Below are 20522 nucleotides of genomic sequence, written 5' to 3'. Positions count from 1 at the left end.
AGAGGGATAATTATTCAGTTCAGTGTTCTTCAAAGGGCCACTAACCATCTTGGTAGAAATTAACAGATCAAGTGTGAAAGACCTATTTGTTAAATAATCTATTACAGGATCATGGATTTCTTTAACCTCATTACATGTGGTTATTTAGAATGTATGTGTCTAGCAAAACACAGATAAGAAATGCTAAGGAGAGTATTTTGGATTTTAGGAAGTTTAAGTAATAGAAAAAAATCCACTGCTGTTATGTGTTTTCAAATTTAAAATACGAGAAAAGAAAAATGCTGCTCCAGAATGTCATTTGTTTATCATTTAAACTAGAGGATATTTTCAGTAAAGGAAAATAATTCGTGGTGATGGTATCTGAGTATATCGTATTTTTTATTCCATACCTAGCCTACTTTACTCAGACTTCTAATCAAGTACTGCATCACATTATACAAAGTTAAGGTGAACAAAAATGTAAAGATACTCCTGAACAGTAGAGAAGTACTGTTAATGATATGGTTAATGGTCTATAATAACAGAAAAGGCAGCTATACTTTAAAAAGACTACCATGATTTTTTAGAGGTATTTTTACCAGTATAGGAAGTGTGAGCATATGGGATTGTGTATTTTAAATTTTTCTTCAAGAAGTAGAAGCTCTTCATTCATAACCTTTACAAGTAAAAAGAGTAATGTGAAATTTAAATATTAAAGAGCTAATAAAAATGAAATGTGTTTACTTGTTATGGAGAATGAAATAAACAAAAAGCTGTTTAGGATAAATGTCTAAATATCTGTACCAGAGTTGATATCCTTAGAGTCTATACTAGAATTTTCTAACATGAACAGTTGTGAGTTATTGAAGAATTTCCTTATCAGTGTTATTTAAATTATACCTCACTTCTCATCCTTTTTGTGTTGTGTAATCTGCTGATATAAGTGCAAGAGACAAGTTTTAAAGATGTTTCTGATGGTCTACCCTGCTGAACTCCCAAGTTAGTATCTCCTTGTTAGCTCAAAACTATTCTCTATGGAAGATTCTTACTATTGTCTTAACCTCAGTTCACATAATATAGACATGAATTTTGTAAGTGTGCACTGTTGATTACACATTAAATAACCTGAATGGTGTCTTTGATGAATGTTCATCATTTGAATTCAACAGATAAAGGCAAAAGAATATTCCCTACTCAAAAATACTGTATCCACTCTAAGTTACATTTTATAATACACTGTTAATTTATGATAATTTACATTTATAATATACCATAGGATAAATGGGAATGACAGTAATATGTTCTGAAACAATATGGTTCATAAATTTAATTATTACTGTGGTCATATTGATTAAACCAAGAATAACTTTACTGGGTTTGTAAAATTTAGCCAAGATAGTCTAACAAATGCTTTTACATTAATTTCCTAAGCTGAATTTAGCACAAAATATCTCAGCACTGAACTAGTTATATAAGGCCAATGTGAGGTATCACTTGAATAAAAAGCATTTGTTATGAGAACTCACTTAAGAACTTCTGGTCTGATAGGATATTTTCACTTTTCCAAAGTAAGCTTTGAAAAATGTAGTAACTAATCACAGAAATGACTCTTGGTCCTAGGAATCCTACCAGTGCAATCTGTCAGATGCATGGGGACAACAGAAGAATTATAGGAATTTACATCATTTTGTGAGAGGGAGTGTGTGTATGTGTGTGTGTTGAAAGTGAGAGGTATTTGTAAGTAATTTTCCTCTAAGTCTAAAAAGGTTTTCCAAGTTGTGACAAACCATTGTAAATTTATATACAGATTAACTGCAGCTATGCCTTTTCAAACCAGTAGTCTGGCATCTCAAAAGGCAACAGTGGTCATCAAAGTTAGGCATATAGGCACATATGTATTACATTGAACTCTGGCCTTTGTACTTATGATGCCATAGACAACTGTATTACACAATTGATTTATCAAGAGTCTATCATTATTCCACAATTTTCCAAATTTAAAAAAAAATCCTTATTTATGTTATTTGTCCTATAAACTTGTTTCACTAGTTCCCCAATTTACCATTGATTATAGATGCTCTAGTACTCTTGAATAACATATGAGTGCAACTGTATTCTATGTTTTGTGAATTGGCCTCTCTCTTTCCACTTCACTGGACCTCATCTGCCCTTTCAATTCTCATTTATTGATTCTGGAAGTTATGGATTGGATAATGATAAGCTTTGAAACCACAAGCTACTATTTTTGCAGCTGTTGAAAATGAGAATTAGCTAGAGAGTATAGAATTACAGTGACAGGGGATGCTGCTGCATATTTTTGGGTAATATCTGCTGTGTTATCTTAGCAACTTCATCAAAGGGAATGGTTCAAAATGGGAGAAGTAGGGATCCCTAGGTGGCGCAGTGGTTTGGCGCCTGCCTTTGGCTCAGGGCGCAATCCTGGAGACCTGGGATCGAATCCCACGTCGGGCTCCCGGTGCATGGAGCCTGCTTCTCCCTCTGCCTATGTCTCTACCTCTCTCTCTCTCTCTGTGACTATCATAAATAAATTTTAAAAATTTTTTTTAATTAAAAACATTTAAAAAAACAAAAAAACAAAATGGGAGAAGTAGAAGAACTTAACACTTAGAAAAAAAGTGAAATGACATTCTTAGAGTTAAAATATATGTACAGTGGTAGGTGATAACAAGCTGCTTAGCTTCAGACTTACTCTGAGACAACACTGGTGTAAGAAGTATTGAAATATGACTAAGCTTGTGTGAACCTGGAGACAAGGAGAAAAGATTAGATGGCAGGACACATGGGTGGCTCAGCAGCTGAGCGTCTGCCTTTGGCTCAAAGCGTGATCCCAGGTCCAGGATGGAGTCCCATATCAGGCTCCTTGCGGGAAGCCTGCTTCTCCCTCTGCCTGTATCTCTGCGTTTCTCTCTTTCTCTCTCTCTCTCTCTCTCTCTCTCTCTCTCTCCCTCCCTCTCCCTCCCTCCCTCCCTCTCTCTCTCCCTCTCTGTCTCTCATGAATAAATAAAAATATTTTTTAAAAAAGATTAGATGGAGATCAATATGTGTGGAGGCAGAATAATATTGTATACTCTTACTAGTATTAAGAGTTTAGCTCAAAAAGCCTAGTTCTTTCTCAAAAAGCAAATCCAGGGACATCACACTTTAGTTAATTTTGGTAGAGTTTTGTTTGTATTTTGCTTTTTATTTTTGGTTTTTGCAAAACAAAGTTTTTAAATGGTTTTGTAATATAGGGCACATGCTCTTAAGCTTTTCTTGCATTCTTGATCCAAGGGAGCACTCAAAAATCTACCAGTTGAATTATTCAAGAAAATGTAGTTATAAATAAACTTATCCAAGAATGTATTGAATTCTATTTTTTGCTAAATTCAAACTATATACTTTTTATATAGGAATAGAATAAGTTATTAAAAATAAAATAACATTGTCTTCTAAAATACATACTAAAAAGGAAATAAAGGAAAGTAAAAGAAATGTTCAAAAAAAATTTTTTTCTTCTAATGAGAACTTTTGGGATCAACTTCCTTAACAACTTTCACATGTATCATCCAACAGTGCTAACTGTAGTACTCATGTTATACATTACATCCTTAGGACTTATTTACCTTAAAACTGGAAGTTTGTACCTTTTGACCACTTTTCTTCAACTCCCTTTCTCTGGTTATCTCTGGTAACCAGAAATCTGATCTCTTTTTTTATGAGTTTGTTGTTTGTCTGATTGGTAGATTCCATATATAAATGAAAGCATACAGTGTATCTTTCTCTGTGTGATTCATTTCACTTAGCATAGGTCAATCCACATTATTGAGGAGACTACAGTTTTAATCCTCAAGCAGTTGATGTTATGTAAATCTTTGAACCAGCTTCTTAAAATCTTGTTTTTCCATGTCATCAACTCTTAACTAGAAGCACTACCACACCTATCGATCTTATTCAGACACATCTTAATACTAAAATACTCAGTGGTCTTCATAACGTTGTGCTATTTCTAGCTTCTTTAAGTCAGCTGAGGATAGCAGAACAGTTATTCAATTGCTTTAATGTGGCTAGACTGAATTCTTTCATATAAGCAAATATATAACCACATGTAGGTTTTTTTATACTTTAAAACTTTTACTTAAGCCATTTTTAATGAAAATATTTCAAAATACTTTACACATCCTTTAATTTTAAAAAATAGTAAATATTTTATTTCCTCTTTAGATCTAGTCATTTTAGAAATGACCTCACCATATTATATAACCCAATATCTCACAAAATTTTTAAAAATGTAATCCTCTTTTCACTTATGCTAAATGATCCCAATGCTAGAATTTTCTGTTTTTAAATATTTGTTAATCATATATTGTCAGTTCATAGCAACTACAGAGCTGAGATTAATAGTATTCCTTCCCCCAATTTACATTTTATGCTTTGAATTCATGAGTCATTTTTATAGAGCAAGTTACAAAGATGGTGTGAATTTTTTTTTTAAGTTTTGAGGGCCTCTAGTAATTAAGGAGGTAATTGACTTCTGGATAAGTGAGTTTTACAATTCTTGAAAGCATTCTTGAATATAAATTCTTGAATAGAAATTTGGTAATTTCCAGGTCATAATTTGAATAATATATTATAGATTAAACCACTCAACTCTAAAATCTTCTGTGGACTTGATTTTAAAAGCCAAAAGCCAAAATAATGGAAATTACTCTTCTGAATGTTGATACATCAAACTGGTGAAATAAAAATGAAATCATTAAAAAGCAAGGTGTTAATTGCATAGGAAATGCCAAACAGCTGAGATGATAGGCACCTGTTTCTGTAAAACTATCAAAAGCATGAAAATGATCCTAATTTGTATATTTCCCCAAGATAATAACTATTTCCTAACAGTTATTTTTGTTAATGGCATATGGAAAAAGATAGTAAAATCATGGGGCACCCTGTTTTGTGAAATTAGTATAATTAATCACAATCTTGGCTTAGTAATTAAGTAGTCAGTCACCTTGCCAGAGTAAGTTCAAAGGCACTTAGGTGGTTCATTTAAGTTTATGATTTCAAAATATTGAATTAGGCACTGTGGCCTGGAAAGGAACATAGATTAGTGAATTAAACAGATACCTCAGCCAAATAAAGCTCCAGCCCTGGCACAGCTTCTTACTCCACTGGATGACTTGAGCAAGTCATTTAACCCCTCTGTCTTTCAATTCTGTGGCAGCCAAGTGCCTAATACCTCTGAGAAATGTAGAAAGAAGTTAAATTAAATAGAACTATACCTATTGGCAAAAAATAGATGAGCAGTGTGCCCAGGTGGCTCAGTAAGTCTGACTCTTGGTTTCAGGTCAGGTCATGATCCTCAGGGTCATGAGATGGAGCACCACACAGTGCTCCACACTCAGCAGGATGTCTGCTTGAGATTCTCTTTCTGCCGCTCCTCCCTACTTCTAGTGTCTTTCTCTCAAATCTTCTTTTTTTTTTAAGTGAGCAGAATTGCTAGTAAGCTAATATAACTTAAAAATCTAATTTTAATTGTGTAACCTTTGATCATTGAGTAATCTTTAGGCATAGTTCTCTAAAAGATTTCAATGTGTATACTCTGCCAACATTTTAGTAAAAATCAGTTTGCATCTATAAATTCAGTTCCTTTCCTGGTTTGAGTTTCATTGTAGGCCAGATAGCCTCCTGAGTAAGGTTTATTATCAAGTAGTTTCATATCAGCAAATTGGTTAACCCAAAATCTATAATTGCTGAAAAGCTCATGCTTGAATAAGTAGGATTTTCTCTGCACTCAATTCTCTTGAAAGAAACTACAAGTTTAAACATCAACTAGACATGCCTAGTTTATCTCACTAGACCTATACAGATTACTTTGGTATCTAAAATACCATGGCCTCACATAGAGTGGTCATTCTGCTGAATCTGAGGTATGCAGGATCCACGAGTGCCTTTTCAGTTAGCACAGTCACATTCAGACTGCTATCAGACAGGATCATCATCACCTATATACTTGGCATTTATCTAATGTTTCAAAATGTACATAATATTTTATACACCTTATCTGTGCATTTATTCATATATGCATGCATTTATAGACAGTAGTCAGTGCTAGGTGTTGAAGCTAGAAAAAAGTCCTGGATAGATATATGAACACCCTATGACAATACTTTAGGAGGGCAGCAATACAACCAAAAAGCTGCAAATGGAGCCTAGAAAAGGCTATAAGGAAGACATAACTTTGGAGCAGAATATCGAAGATTTCTAGATAGGAGAGGGAGAGTTTCCAGACAGAAGAAATAGTGACAGGAAAGGCACAGCATTATCTAAGAGCCAGGACTAGTTGAAGAAGAGTGAGGCCCTTGATGGAGTTGTAGGGCTCCTGGGGGAAAAGAAGTATCAGAGTCAAAGCTAGAAAAGTAAAGTAGGAAGACCTTTCAAGAACAAAGAAGCTTGGGCTTGGCTTCTAGATGGCAGAAGAGAGGCATAGACAGAACTCTGTTCTGCAGATGATTTTGCAACAGTGAGGGGTAGAGAGTGGAATCTGTAGGATGTGACCGCAGAGCAGGAGGGGTTAGGAACACCTAAGAGCCTGAATCAGAGCAGTGACCATTAGCCTAAAGAGGAAGAATGGATCTGAGAAAGATTTAGATAAGTGAAGAGGCACTAGTGATCAGCTATGTGAAGACTTGAAAGAAAAGTGAGTGTCAAGGCTTTTGGTTTGGGTAACTGAGTAGATTATGTCATCATTATCCAAGATGAGTGGATACAAGAGAAAGCAAATTTTGTAAGGAAAATACTTGAGGTCCATCTTGGGTACCCTACTAGGTCTAAAATGTCAGGATAACCAGAGATATTATGATGCAGTTAAAAATATGAACTTGGATCCTAGACAGGTTTAAGGTTAGTGATAGAGATTTGGCAGTCTTCATTATATGGTCAAAGCCAGAGGAATAAATGAGATAGCCAAGGGCAAGCAAAAAGATGAAGAGGCTGAGGATATACCCCAGGAAATATCATCATAGCTGGTAATGAAAAATTATATGACTTGTGGAAGACAGAATATGAGAACAAGACTAGTAAAATTGTGGTCACTTTAGCAAAAGTGAGGAAGTCAAGAGAAAGAAATTTGATGTTTAGTTTTTAGACAAGTTGAGTATTTTCTTTCATTATCAGTAAGCAGTAAGACATGCTTCTTTATATCTGAATTGTTTCCATTTATCAGTTGTATATTTTTTAAAGGCTACCTGACCATCATTAAAAAATGTAGTATATTTTGGAAAGGCCACTGTATTGGGAGTCAGAAAGCACTTGAGTTTGTTCTGGACCACTGTTCATTCAAATATTTATTAAACATGTACTATGCTAGATGTTGGGTTGCAATGATAAAGTATCCACCCCTGAGGAGTTTACAATTACATAAAGAAAATGTAATCAAATACACACAATATGTAAACACATGTATACTAAGTGCTTTTAAACACCAATTGTAGGACATGTATGAATTTAAAACAGAGACCTCTCCTAAAATGAGGGTCAGGGGAGGCTTTTTCAAAGAAATAATAGTTGAGATCTGATAAAAGAAGTAGAAGCAACGATAGGGGACACTTTTCCAAGAAGAGAGGATAATATATATGAAGGGCTGATAATAGAAGGAATCATGGCCATTTTGAATTTCTGAAAGTAGGCTATATGAGTGGAATGGAGAAGATAAAATAAAAATATTTGAATGGGTCTGGTGAGGTGGTCAGGGTCTAGATTATTGAAGACTGCATAGTCTCCAGATACTTATCCTGGACAAGAAATGATGCATGCTTAAACCACAGTGGTGGTGAAAAAAGAAAAAAGTAATAAGTAAGACATTTTAAAAGACAAAATCAACAGAACTTGAAAGATTATATAGGGTGGGTGGGGTGAGGGAGTCAAAGATTATTCTCAGGTTTCTTTCTCGTTTGTGCTGGATGATGATGTTGCCATTCACCAAGAGGGAAATCTCTGGAAAAGCAAATAGACTTGTGGGGGTAGAAGTTCATAAATTCAATTTAGGGTATGTTGAGTTAAAGATTCATTTGAAATAGCCAAATGAAGATTCCAAAATAGGCATTGATACCAGATCTGAAGGAAAAGACTAGAAGAAAAGGAAGTCACAACGTGGGAGTCATTGGGACATGAATGGCAATATAAAACACTAGAGTGGACAGGATCATAGGGATACAATGTATGTTGAGAAGAGGGCCTCATATTGAACCTTTAAAAGGAATCGAAACTTTTCAAGTCCAGATAGAGAAAGATAACATAGCAAATGAGAGTGAGATCATGTGACCACGTAATTAGTAAGAAATGCAGGAAAGAAGTGAGAGTATTTCAGCATGAAGGAAAGGAGTAATCAGCAACACTGTACCTTTGGGCAGGGCCTATAATCTGTGTATGTACTGATTAAACAGGTAATGTTTGCATATCTCAAAGCCTTGATCAGATTTGATCCTTGTTGATCTGATCAGATAAGATCTGCTAATGTTTGAGAAATGTTGAAATCTGTCATTTTATTATGTAATCATTCTCGGTTTCTTGTTTGGTTGATTTGTAACACTGGGACCATTCACACTCTTATCTTACTCTTCCAGCCCTCTTTAGAACAATGAAAGAGCTAAAAAGATATGAATTTAAACATGAAAATGTTCCTAGTTCTTTTGCATAGTTGCATGGGAAGCAATTATACTCAAGATCTGGAGCATCTCTCCCACTCACTTTTCTCTCCTACATTTCCCCTAGGAACCTGGAAATCCCCAGAAACTATTTTGGGACCTGTGGGTATAGGCTTGAGCATCTCCATCTGTAAATAAAACTACTGGGTAATCAGTTCTCTGTAATTAAAATGCTAGCTAAGGGTGGAAAAATTTTTGGTATTCAGAGGATGCTGCATTGGTACACTCTTCATGTTAAGTGTTAATTAGTGACACATCACAAGCTATCCCCCACTTTGACTTCTGGAATGTTCAGTACTCAATCTTTTGAAAGAGGGAAGGCCAGATGATAGGGGCCTCTTCCTACAGATCATAGGCATCCAATCACCTAGTACACTGAGTGTCGCTTATCCTCACTGCTGAAAAGTAGAGCTAAATAACACGAAAACCTCATTCTTCCTGTAGGTCACTGTGGCAATAGTCTTAACTACAATAGACTACTATGTACAAATGATTCATTTCCAGACTTCTGCTTTTCTTTAAAGAGTCAGCTGTCATGTGCTGTCTATGACTCATTCAAGCTCCTTTACCCCAGGGAAATAAACACTCTCAAGATTTCTGAGTTCCAGGCTCCTCTGAAGCCAAAATAGTCATATTGTTTTTATAATGGTGCAGCACAGAAGCATTCTTACTAATTCCCACTTGCTCTGCTGCCAGCTAAAGGACCATTGTTTCTGAACCTAAGAACTAAGAGAGAAAGGAATTTGTGTTGCTTTGATTATGCAGGACAAAAATTAAGCCAGTTGTATCATGTAAACTATGAAAGAGCTAATACTTCCAGTGATTTAGAGGGAGAGAAACGGCCATATATATGCCTGATATTTTAATTCAATATGTTGCTTATCAGGGAATGCAGAGACTTTTGGGAAATTCAGAAAGTGACCTTGAACTTTTCATGCTCTATAAGCTGTCTTAGCCTAATGAAGCTCTACAAAGGGCGCTGACCTTATGTTCATTTTCCCCCTTCTAGTTTTTAAAAATTGACACTGTTTTCTAAACTATAGGCTTTAACTTAGAAAACTAAGAAATGTATTAGTTTTAAACAAAGATTTAATATTGAGGATGAAGTTTTGGTAGTCACACTTTCTTAATCTCATTCTCTGAGTACCCTCTTACCAATGTCCTTTATATTCCAGAATCGGGTCAGCTGTCATGCATTTTTGCCAAATGTTCATACTGTTGAGGCCAGAGACAGATGAATCACTTATTGCCAAACTAAATTAAGCTGAAATGTGCCATTGGCAGCATCTCTATTACAGAATTATTCCCTGCTACTACTTGTATCAGTGTGGTTTTGGTGCTTGGATATATTATATTCATAAATCAAATGAACAAGGGCAAAAATGTTTTAAATGTGTGTAGTAGCTAAGAAACCTTATGTTTTTCCCTCTAATAGAATTTAAATTTAATTATGTAACTAAATATGAAATCTAACCTATATAGTGGTTTTTGACATTATAAACCTTAACATTATTAGCAACCATTTTATAGACAAATCATATTTTATAGGTTAGTGAAGAAATGAAGTCAAGTTGTGTTTACAGGATATTTGTATTAAATAAATATAATGCAGATAACATAAATGTTTAATTTTGTGGTTAAAACATTTAATGAAGATTTGTTTCATTAAAAATGCATACTAGTTGCCTTTAATCAATAACAAAAACAAAACTTCAGCTTTTTCTGTGATGAATAGCAGTTTCACTAAGATAAAACAGATATAACTTTTTGTGACTCTCCCAGTTTATTTCCAATGATTTAAGGAAATAACACAAGGTTCTTAAGGCAAAACTCAGGGAAATTTAATTTTTAAAAATTTCATGCATTAATTTCATTGGTAACAGAAAAATATCCTGAACTCAGAAGATTATCATTAATAGCAATTGATCAAATTCCATTGCTCATTATTGAGCATCTGTTTTATTAAATACATTGGAATAAAACTTAGATGATATAAAAAATAACATTCCCTCTCCCCCAAAAACACACAGGGAGCTTTTAATTTAGCAAGAAAGGCAGTTACACAGTGAACAAAGTTTAATAAGAATTTAAAACCAGTAATAATTTAACTAAAGGCGTTATGGTACATAGCATATGCTTAATTACAGCATGAATGATACATTGTAGGCATTCAAAAAAGGCAAAGAACACTTGCAGATGTTATCAGAAAGGAATTGACTGCATAGGATCTGAGCCAAGCCAGCTATTAATAATTTTACCATTTGTGGGCTACAAAAAGAAAGCATGTTTCGTGTTGGATTTGACAGTTCTCTAGGGTGGCTTCCATCTAATTATCTGCCTACGTCCACATATTGATTCATATGTTGGTTTTCCAATATACAGAGTTTACTGCAGTCCCCTTGTATAAATGTGATGGCAATTATAGTGTTGATATCCCCTTTTGTCGAGTTGATTGGACTGAATAATAAAAAATAATTATTTAAAGTGTCTCAATGTAAAAGATCCATCTATACTCTAAAGATAGACATTTGTTAATGTTCAAGAGAAAAACATTACAAATTCAATTAAATTGATAAAGGTGATGAGAACTTATTTTAAAAATATATAGGCTTGAATTTCCAGGTGACTAAGGGTTCTGTTAAAATACAGATTCTGTAGGTCTGGAGTAGGACCTGGTAATCTGTGTCTAAGAGGCCCCTGAAAAATAGATGACGCTCATCTCTGCAACATGAGCAGCTAGATTATAGAGAGAATAAGACCATGGTTCGGGGAGGGGTGTGTCTTAAATGGTAATACCCTGTTTAAGAAAAATGGCAATATTGTCAGAATTTTGTGACAATAAAGGACAAAGGTCATATAAAACATTCCATGTTTGCCTTTAGCACGAAAGCAAGAAATCATCAAAGTCACTGAACAACTGATTGAAGCTATCAACAATGGAGACTTTGAAGCTTACACGTGAGTAGAGGCACATTTATTTTGCTTTCATGCATATGACAAGATATTTTCTATGTGAATGCATTCTTCAGTGTACTAGAATTCATGTATATTTAACCCCAGGTTTGATGTCAATAATAGCTTTATTTCAGTGTATAAATTAAGTGTCCCCAGGAGAGAAATAAATTGAGGATTTAGAGAGGAAAGACAAGACTTCTGAAAGGAGGATTGGAGCTTTCTCTGTCAATGCACAGACTTGGAATCATCAGCACCTCCATATGGGGAAGGCATTCCAGGCAGAGCATTCATGAGAGTAAAAATACAAGAGAGAAAAGCACCAAAAAAAGGCATTTTGGTTTAAGAAATGTTTTGCCTCACAGCTCTGTCAAGGTGCTGGGACAGAGAGAGAAAAAGGGAGAGAGATCAGGAGGCAACATGAGGCAGCCTTCTTCTTCATCAGGCAGTACACCTCAACTTTATCTTCATCTCTTTTATGAGTTTGTTTCTTGGGTAACAATTTATTTGAAGGAAGGTTCAAATTCTTAAAGTTTATAAACTACTGGGTCATAGGGTATATAAATTACAGGAAATCCCTCCAATCATAAAAATAAAGCATACAAATAAATAGGACATGGATGCTTACTTCACAAAGTATGTGGGTCAACAAGTTAGCTATTTAGATGAAGATAAAAATCAGTTTAAGCCTTCCCCTTATTCCGTACAAGTAAGTTCTTCTCAAATGAAAGCGTTAAAGGCAAAAAAAAGAGATAGATCTTTCTAATCAGAGATCAAATTCAAAGTTTTAAAGCGGGGGAATTAATCACAAATGAGAAGATAAAATGCTTAGGCAACCCAAATTGGTAAAACATGTATACTTAAAAAAAAGCCAAAATAATAAAAAAGTCAAAATACGCAAATTTGAATGCAAGAGCATTTTCTGCCAATCAGATCAGAGATAAAAACTACTGACAACCAGAGGGGTGCAGATACTGCAGAACTATTATGATTTTCCTGCACCACTGGATGGGGTATAAAGGGAGGCAGACAATTAGGTTAGTGGCAGTGGCAGGGATTGGAGGGGACATTTAGTTCTTATATACCAGAAAGCATTTATGAACTTTAAAATTGTTTTGATCTTCTAATTTTACTTATAAAAATTTAACATAGTATAGATTTTTATGGACAGAAATTATAAACATATTACTGAAGCAGTATTCATTCACAATAGTGAAAAATTGGAAGCATCTGTCCAACATTAACCAGTAAGTAATATGTGGTTCATTTAGTACAGTGAATGTTGATGCACAGTTTCTAGCTATCTGGCGAAAGGCTTATAATGTACAAAAGTATTCCAACTACATAAAAAAAGCATTAAAAATGGAATGAGATATGCCAAATTGGTTTTAAAAGGGATAAAAGGATATTGACTCTGGAACTTGAAATTATGTGTGAGATTTTTTTCCTTGCTTTTTTTCCCCAAATTTTATGTAAAATATTCCTTTTATCCTCAGTTACAAATAGCCAGAGTGCTTCTTATAAATTAAATGTGTATATGCATATACATTCAAACACATTCATATATATATATATATTAATATATATATACACACACACACACACACATACATACATACATGTGTATTTGTGTGTATCAACTATTTAACATGGGAACGCCTGGGTGGCTCAGTGGTTGAGCATCTGTCCTTGGCTCAGGGCATGACCCAGGAGTCCGGGACCAAGTCCTGCATCAGGCTCTCAGTGAGGAGCCTGCTTCTCCCTCTACCTATGTCTCTTCCCCTCTCTCTGTCTCTCATGAATATAAATAAATAAAATCTTAAAAAAAAAACTGTTTAACATGATTTAATAAAGTGCATTTAAAATGAAATAGTACAATATGAAGTTTAAAAGAGAACTCTATTGTCAGAGACAAGAGTTCCCTTTTAAATTGTTGAGAAGTCTGTGCCATAGAACCTGCTCTTTTATTCTTTTTGCTGATAACTTTGTTAGACCTATAGGATTCTCCAAACATGAGAATACTCTTTAAAAATGTTTTTTTGTTTGTTTTTGTTTTTGTTTTTTTGGTAATAGCATTCTCCTGTGGAATAGTAAAAAAAAAAAAAAAAACCTTTTGGTGGTGATGATAATCAAGCAAAACTGGAATATTTCCTATATTCTCAGACACTTTATTGTATGGTATTTTAAATAATGCATAATGCAATCCCTTGGAATCATATCAGTTTGCCTATGGAGGCCTATAATCTGGTCTGATGTTGCATTCTCAGGCCCAGGGATAATCAAACAGGTCCTTCCATTTAGGAGCTTTTTGGATGTAGAACAAACTGGTAAAGCTCTGTCATCTGGTCCTTAGAACACCTGTTCAGAGTATGTGTGCGGACATATATACATCAAATGGCAGCTTTGTGAATGCTTTATTAATCCAAAGCCTAGGACAGGCAATAAATACATATATACATAGGAGAGAGAGAAAGAACAGATTAACAGGTTTTCAGATATATTGACTCTTTTGATGGTTAGGTAAAGAGATCCGTACAGTGATTCTCAGATTATTTTAGTGCCAATATAAGGTAGTAAAAAATTTTGACTCACCTATGTTGACAACTGAAAGTCATATTTATAGAGGAAGTAATAGCCCCAGCAGAATAAATTTCTGTTACCATAGGAACACTGTTCTTTTCGCATTTTGCCTCTTACAAAGAGATCATATATATTTGACTCCGAGCTTGGAAGTACCTGCCCACTAGCAAGTCTAAGGCAAAAATGTAAAATGCCTCCCCGCTACCCCTGCAACCCCTGCCTTTAAGGCTTTTTTTTTTTTAACACAAAGAATAATCACTGGTCTGTTTTTTTTTTAATTTTTAAATTATGTACTTTTAAAATGTTCTTTGAAAAAATCAGTTCCACATTCTATGAACAATACTGTGAAGAACCATAGTGAGTTAGCCTTTTGAAACTTGTATTTCTGTTCAACAGTTAAAATGTTTTGCCTCCCAAATGGGGGGACTATTTTATTCTGTAGCCCCAGAATAGTCCCAGATCCTTTTATCTACTTTGTAAACTTCCACCAATTCCTTCAAATCAGATTTTATGTCACCACCTCTGGGAAGCCTACCTTCATCACCAAAGGCCGAAAGAACTGCTTCCCCCTTTATATTTCCATGGATTTATATACAAACCCTGTGCCCAGCACTCACCAGATCAAGCAGCTAACCATCATTCCCCAAATATACTCTGCATTCTCACACTACTTTGCCATTGTGATTGCCGCCCCCTCTTACCTACCACCTTCTACACACCTGTAAAACTGCTACTTGCTCCTTAAAGCCAAGCTTACATTTTTTGTCTTAAATCTTTCCTGTCTAGTATGTAAGTAATCTAGTTTTCAAGCACTTTGTATTTATTTCTATTCCACTCTTAATTGTTGCATTATAATTGTTTCAAAGAATACCCACTACATAGTAGGTGTTTAACAATTCTTTGTTGAATAAATTTCTCCACAGAAAGCCTACTGGCTTTCTCTGAATATTTTTAAATGTTGTATCTCTTTGTTAAATTACGTTTCTAGGATTAAAAAAACTAATACGTGCATTTTATTAATTTTAAAAGTTCAATAAACTTTCAATTCAGCTTTTCCAGAAAGTATAGGATGTGACACATGCCTTCAAATCAATAATATAGATATTTGACATGACTGTAGAAGGTTTCAAAAATTGTTCCAAAATTATTTAATTTCAGAGCCAAAGTTGGTTTTGTATGACTTGGACAGTGTATTGTACTTGGACAGCACTTTAAAAATGAGAAAAACTGGAGAAATACTAAAAATTTACCTTGGAAATATAAAAAAAACAGAAATTTTTAAAAAGAGATTCCTAAAGTAGTATAGATTATCATCTGCTGGAACTTGCTATATTATCTTGCCCCATCAGAGTTTTCTGCAAAACACTCTTTGCTCCTCAACCCACCGTGCCAAGGACTGTGAAAGAAATTTTATATTTTGTATTTTTTAAAGAGACTCCTTCACTGTTTGATAAATAAGAGTGGATATGTGTGTAACAGAATATATTAACTCATGTAATGGTCATTTTCATTATGATTATTTTTATTTGTTTGTCCCTACAGAAAAATCTGTGACCCAGGTCTTACTGCTTTTGAACCTGAAGCTTTGGGTAATTTAGTGGAAGGGATGGACTTTCACCGATTCTACTTTGAAAATGGTACATATATTCTAAATTTTATAAGATGACTTTTCCAGCTTCTTGTTGAATTTCTCCCAAATTTGCAGTTTTGTTTGCTCTATTCTGCAGTGAGAATTTTACATCATAAAATTTTTTATATTTGAAATTTTTAGGAAATGACAAGCTTAAAGGTTTTGGTGTTTTTAAAACTATCTGATTTATAGAAGGTAATGTTGATTGAATATACTCCATTTAAGTCACAGTGAATGTATGATATCAGCTGTAAAATGAATCACCAAAAAAGTATTCACAAAACATCATTTATATATGAAAAAATAAAAGACACCACAGCATGTCAGAATACTTGACATAAATTAGTGCTTTCAAGCATATTTAGTGCTCACTTTTCAAAGTAAAATGTACATGAAGATGAGTGGTCAGGTAAATATTTCAGTTGCCATTACAAGAATTTTAGTGGTCTCAGAGGAAACAGCCATACAACACATGCCCCTGCAGAAATTCTTGAGGCCTTCAAAAAAAAAAAAAAAGGGTAAACCAGAAATTCCTTTTATCTTCTTTTCCTTATACTTAAAGACTAGGTATTGTGTTTTGTTTGCATGATGAATAGAATGAATTCACCCGTTTTCAGTGACTTCTTAGAAATGAAAGAAGAGGTGTAGTAATGATTAGGATAATCAAGCCCACTTCTAGTAATTATAAGCATTAATAAGAGTGTCTGCCCTGGCATGGATTTTTAAGTTAAGATATGTTTAATGAATTACTTTTTCTTTATATTCCCTGGGCATTTGAGAGCAAACAAAGAATTATGTAGTAAATTGGCCTTAAATCCTCAGTAAATTCTCTCATTCTCAATGTTTCTTTCACTTGGTTCTCCATTGATACCATCTCAGTCCTAGCAAAAGAATTAATAATTAGCCCATTAAATATTTAACTTCCTTCAACACAAACTATATGTTATTCTTTACCATAAATATATATTCTTCATAATGAGGCATTCTTTTTATGTAACTGTAGCACTGAGTAATTTACTAAAATATTTTCTGAGAATAGGAAGCAGGTTTGGACAATAGGTAAAACAGGTCAGCCTGTTTAGTGATCTAAAAGAATGACATCAAAAAAAAAAAAAAAAAAAAAAAAAAAAAAAAAAAGAATGACATCAATGATCATTTGTACTAAATCTTCACATCTCTTGGTCATTGAATAATTAGAATCTGTAGCTATTGTCAAAACACCAAAGGCTAGAGGCCTGCTAGGAGGCCTGCTTAATCAAAGAATGAACTAGAGGATCAGAATCAGGCCAAATGTCCAACAGCCAAATTTTGGATTTTTACTGGATGACTACAACTGGACTATCAGGAAATGGACTCTATGAAGTAAAGGGGTGACAGGATAAGATGGGGAAACAAATTGGAATTAATTAATGGCCAGGCTTTATTCTAGACAGTTCTATCCATATATGATACTTGTTATATTTCCCTTGTCCCATATCCTATAGCAACTAACAAAAACGAACAAGACGACAGGATATCCTGTCAACTGCTCCCTGAATCTGGGCAAGGCTTTCTCCCTCTGTAACATGGCTTCTGTTTCTAATCACTTCCCATTATGAATAAATACATCTCTTCAGCTCCCCCCTCCATAGTTTCCAGAGTGACATGCAAATTCTCCAAAAAGAGAAACACAGACAATGACTATTTTTGCTCTTTCTCTTTTCCTTTATACTTTACACGTTGCCAGGGACTCAATTAGTGCAAACAATTCATGAATGAATGAATGAATGAATGAATAGCATTCCATTCATTAGCCCCAGGTGAAGATATTGGTTTTGATTTACTTTGTGTAGAAACTAAGTGTTGTTTTTCAATGTTATTCTCTTTCAGCTTTGTCCAAAAGCAATAAACCAATCCACACAATTATCCTAAACCCCCACGTACACCTGGTAGGTGATGATGCTGCCTGCATAGCATACATTAGGCTCACACAATACATGGATGGCAGTGGAATGCCAAAGACAATGCAGTCAGAAGAGACTCGTGTGTGGCATCGCCGGGATGGAAAGTGGCAGAATGTTCATTTTCATCGCTCTGGGTCACCAACAGTACCCATCAAGTAAATATTTCCAAGCTGTCAACTTCTTTGTTAATATACCCATGGTCAGAGTTTTTTTACTTATATATTATTTAATGCTAGCAGTCAGTTACATTGGGAATATTCAAAGAGAAACAGATTGTAACTCTCTAGAAAGATTAGACCAACTGTGGGTTGAAACACACACAATAGAAACTGGAGGATATTCTAGTAAACTGATTTATTTTTGTTAAATCATGTAATAAGAAAATAATTTGTGACTTCATTGTCACAATTGGCAGAGGAAGGTAGAGAGTTTCTAAAATGGACAAAATAATATTGAACTTTTATAGATTATCTACTGGGCCCAGTTACAGATATTAGAAGAAATTTAGAAACATTTTAAATACAAGTAGCAGATATCTCAAAATTTTCCTCCCCTGTGCCACTCTACCTCAGACATTATGTCTGCTCTTCTAGTCAGTAATTAGACAAATATTATTGTACATCTCCTAGGTGGTTAACTTGTACCAGATAAAATACAGGTAAAAGTTGTATTCTAGTTTAGGAAGGAACTTAGACCAAAGAAAAATTATGAGATTCATAACATCAGAGTAGAATGGAATTAATGACCAATGTAGCAAAACTGTTAACAATTGGAAGTATACCTTTTGTAGAAGATTTCATTTAATACTTGTCCAAGATTCTGAGTGGAATTTGGAGATCTGGAGCACAGTCAAGGAATATCAGAAGGATGGGACAAAGTCAAGATGTTAGTTTTATATGGTAGAGGAGTATGGATAAGGAAGGCTGGCTCCAACTGGAGTAAAGGGGAATATTTATAGGAAATAAGGTTGCATCAGTGAAGGGATTAGACTCAGAAGCTTGTCCCACTGCTGATGTCATTCTAAATTCTCTCACCAGGATCACCTGTTAATATTGGGGTGGTGGGGAGTGGGATGAGGGAGTCAAGTTTATACGAACAGCCATTCAACTCCAGAGAATCTATCAAAATTTCTTAGTTTAATAATGTACCACAGTGGTTTTCAAAGGCCTTCTCCATAGCCTTAATAGTTATATATCACTGTTGGATTTGTAAAAAGTAGATGAAGGAAAAAAAGATAGCTATTATTTTTAGAATGAATTTCAGCCCATTAAGAGAATGACAAAAAGAATAGAATAATGAAGACACTCATGTTTGTGTGTTTTTTACCCCAAAGAGGTACAGCACTAATTGCCAGTTAATATAGAAGGGATTACATTCATACAGTACTATAGGGTTAGGTTTTTCTACAATTCCCAGAAGTATTTGTGGGACAGAGCCTATTTAAGAAAACTTCATTTTATGCCAGGTGGCTTAAGTGGGGCTTCTCTTAATAGGCCATCCTGTATTCCAAATGGGAAAGAAAACTTCTCAGGAAGCACCTCTTTGTGGCAAAACATCTAAGGCTTGAAAACCATTCACATATGGGTCTTGTAAGTAACATCCTGCTCCGTGATACTTTGTGAATGGAGCTAATGACTAAAAAGCTGCATGGCTGTTTTTCTTCCCCTTAAGGATATTTTCTTTTGCATTATACTCAATGGAAAATATAAAAGGTCTTTGAAAACTTATAGCATTTTTGCATGAGCTCTTGAGTCTAATGTTTGGCCTCATTTTGTAGCATAACCCTTATTTTAAAGGTAATAAGTGCTGAGCAGAGCCTCCCTTCAGCATATAGATCTTAGCATTTTCAAATATCCTGGATTTCCCACATCCACATCCAAAGTCCATTATGTCTGGGTCAATTTAGACAACTCTCAATTATCCAGACCTAATTTTTATCAAGGTCTAGGATTTTGGGGGGGTCTGTTTTTCTAGAGGTAGTAATTCGAGTTACACACTTGGCTAAGGTTAATATATAAATTAACTCTCTCTGCCTAAGTATAATGGTATTTGACTATGAGGACAGGCCACAAGAGGAAGTCAAGCTGAAATTTAAAACTTACATAGTGGGTAATTCCAGAGGATAATTGAAAGTTGACTGTAATTAAATTCACACCTGTGTTGTTTTTAAAGATTTGTTTCTTAACTTGGCTTAGGATTCAGTTATGTGTGCTAATGTTGTGAATATTTTCTCCACTCAAAGCACTCAACCTTGTCAGAGCTTTTAAGAAATAGTGCTCCCTGCTGTTGGACTTAAAAAAGAGAGAGACTCCCAATTAAATAATAATATGTTTTCTCTATTTTTGAGGCTATATTCCTCAAATTGACTTGTAGGTTTAACTCCCCCAGGAGTCTAAGAGTAATGACAAAAGCTAAGGATGCACTTAAACTTTTCATCTATTTCAACAAAATATTTGTTTAGTAAACATGAATGCTTTTAATACATATTTAAGTTCAATAAGGAGATTGAAGCCTGGGTTCCTATTTTTATTTGTAGCTTAGCTCTGTGTGGACAAGTTGATAGATAATTAATACTGTACGATTTTAACATTGTGTTTGTTTAACATTGTGTATTTCATTTTTTAATGATCCCAAGCAAAGATCTTGTATACAGTGTATTTCACTCTATTAATTTAGTTGTTATATAACTGTAGCCTAGTCACAGTCTTTGGCAAAACAATTTGACGATAATTTGTAAAACAG

General features: G+C 34.5%; 1 protein-coding gene across 24 annotated transcripts in view; it reads left to right on the top strand.

Annotated features, from left to right (window-relative positions):
* The window catches only part of CAMK2D (calcium/calmodulin dependent protein kinase II delta), a 301972-nt gene that overhangs the window by 279505 nt on the left and 1945 nt on the right, over positions 1 to 20522 (top strand). For 18 of the 24 annotated variants that reach the window (XM_025465971.3, XM_025465973.3, XM_025465990.3 and 15 more), the window contains 4 exons: positions 11558 to 11633; positions 15750 to 15844; positions 17707 to 17935; positions 19274 to 19369. In XM_025465971.3, coding sequence (XP_025321756.1) covers positions 11558 to 11633; positions 15750 to 15844; positions 17707 to 17935; positions 19274 to 19340 — 467 coding nt within the window. In that variant the 3' untranslated portion in view covers positions 19341 to 19369. Of the gene's footprint in view, positions 1 to 11557; positions 11634 to 15749; positions 15845 to 17706; positions 17940 to 19273; positions 19370 to 20522 lie in introns of those variants that run through there. The other 6 variants (XM_025465978.3, XM_049104857.1, XM_049104858.1 and 3 more) reach the window with 2 other exon arrangements.

The sequence above is a fragment of the Canis lupus genome, chromosome 32, assembly GCF_003254725.2.
Source record: "Canis lupus dingo isolate Sandy chromosome 32, ASM325472v2, whole genome shotgun sequence".
In the NCBI taxonomy this organism is placed as follows: domain Eukaryota; kingdom Metazoa; phylum Chordata; class Mammalia; order Carnivora; family Canidae; genus Canis; species Canis lupus.
Note: the sequence above shows the minus strand (reverse complement) of the source record. Positions and strands in the feature narration are given on the sequence as shown.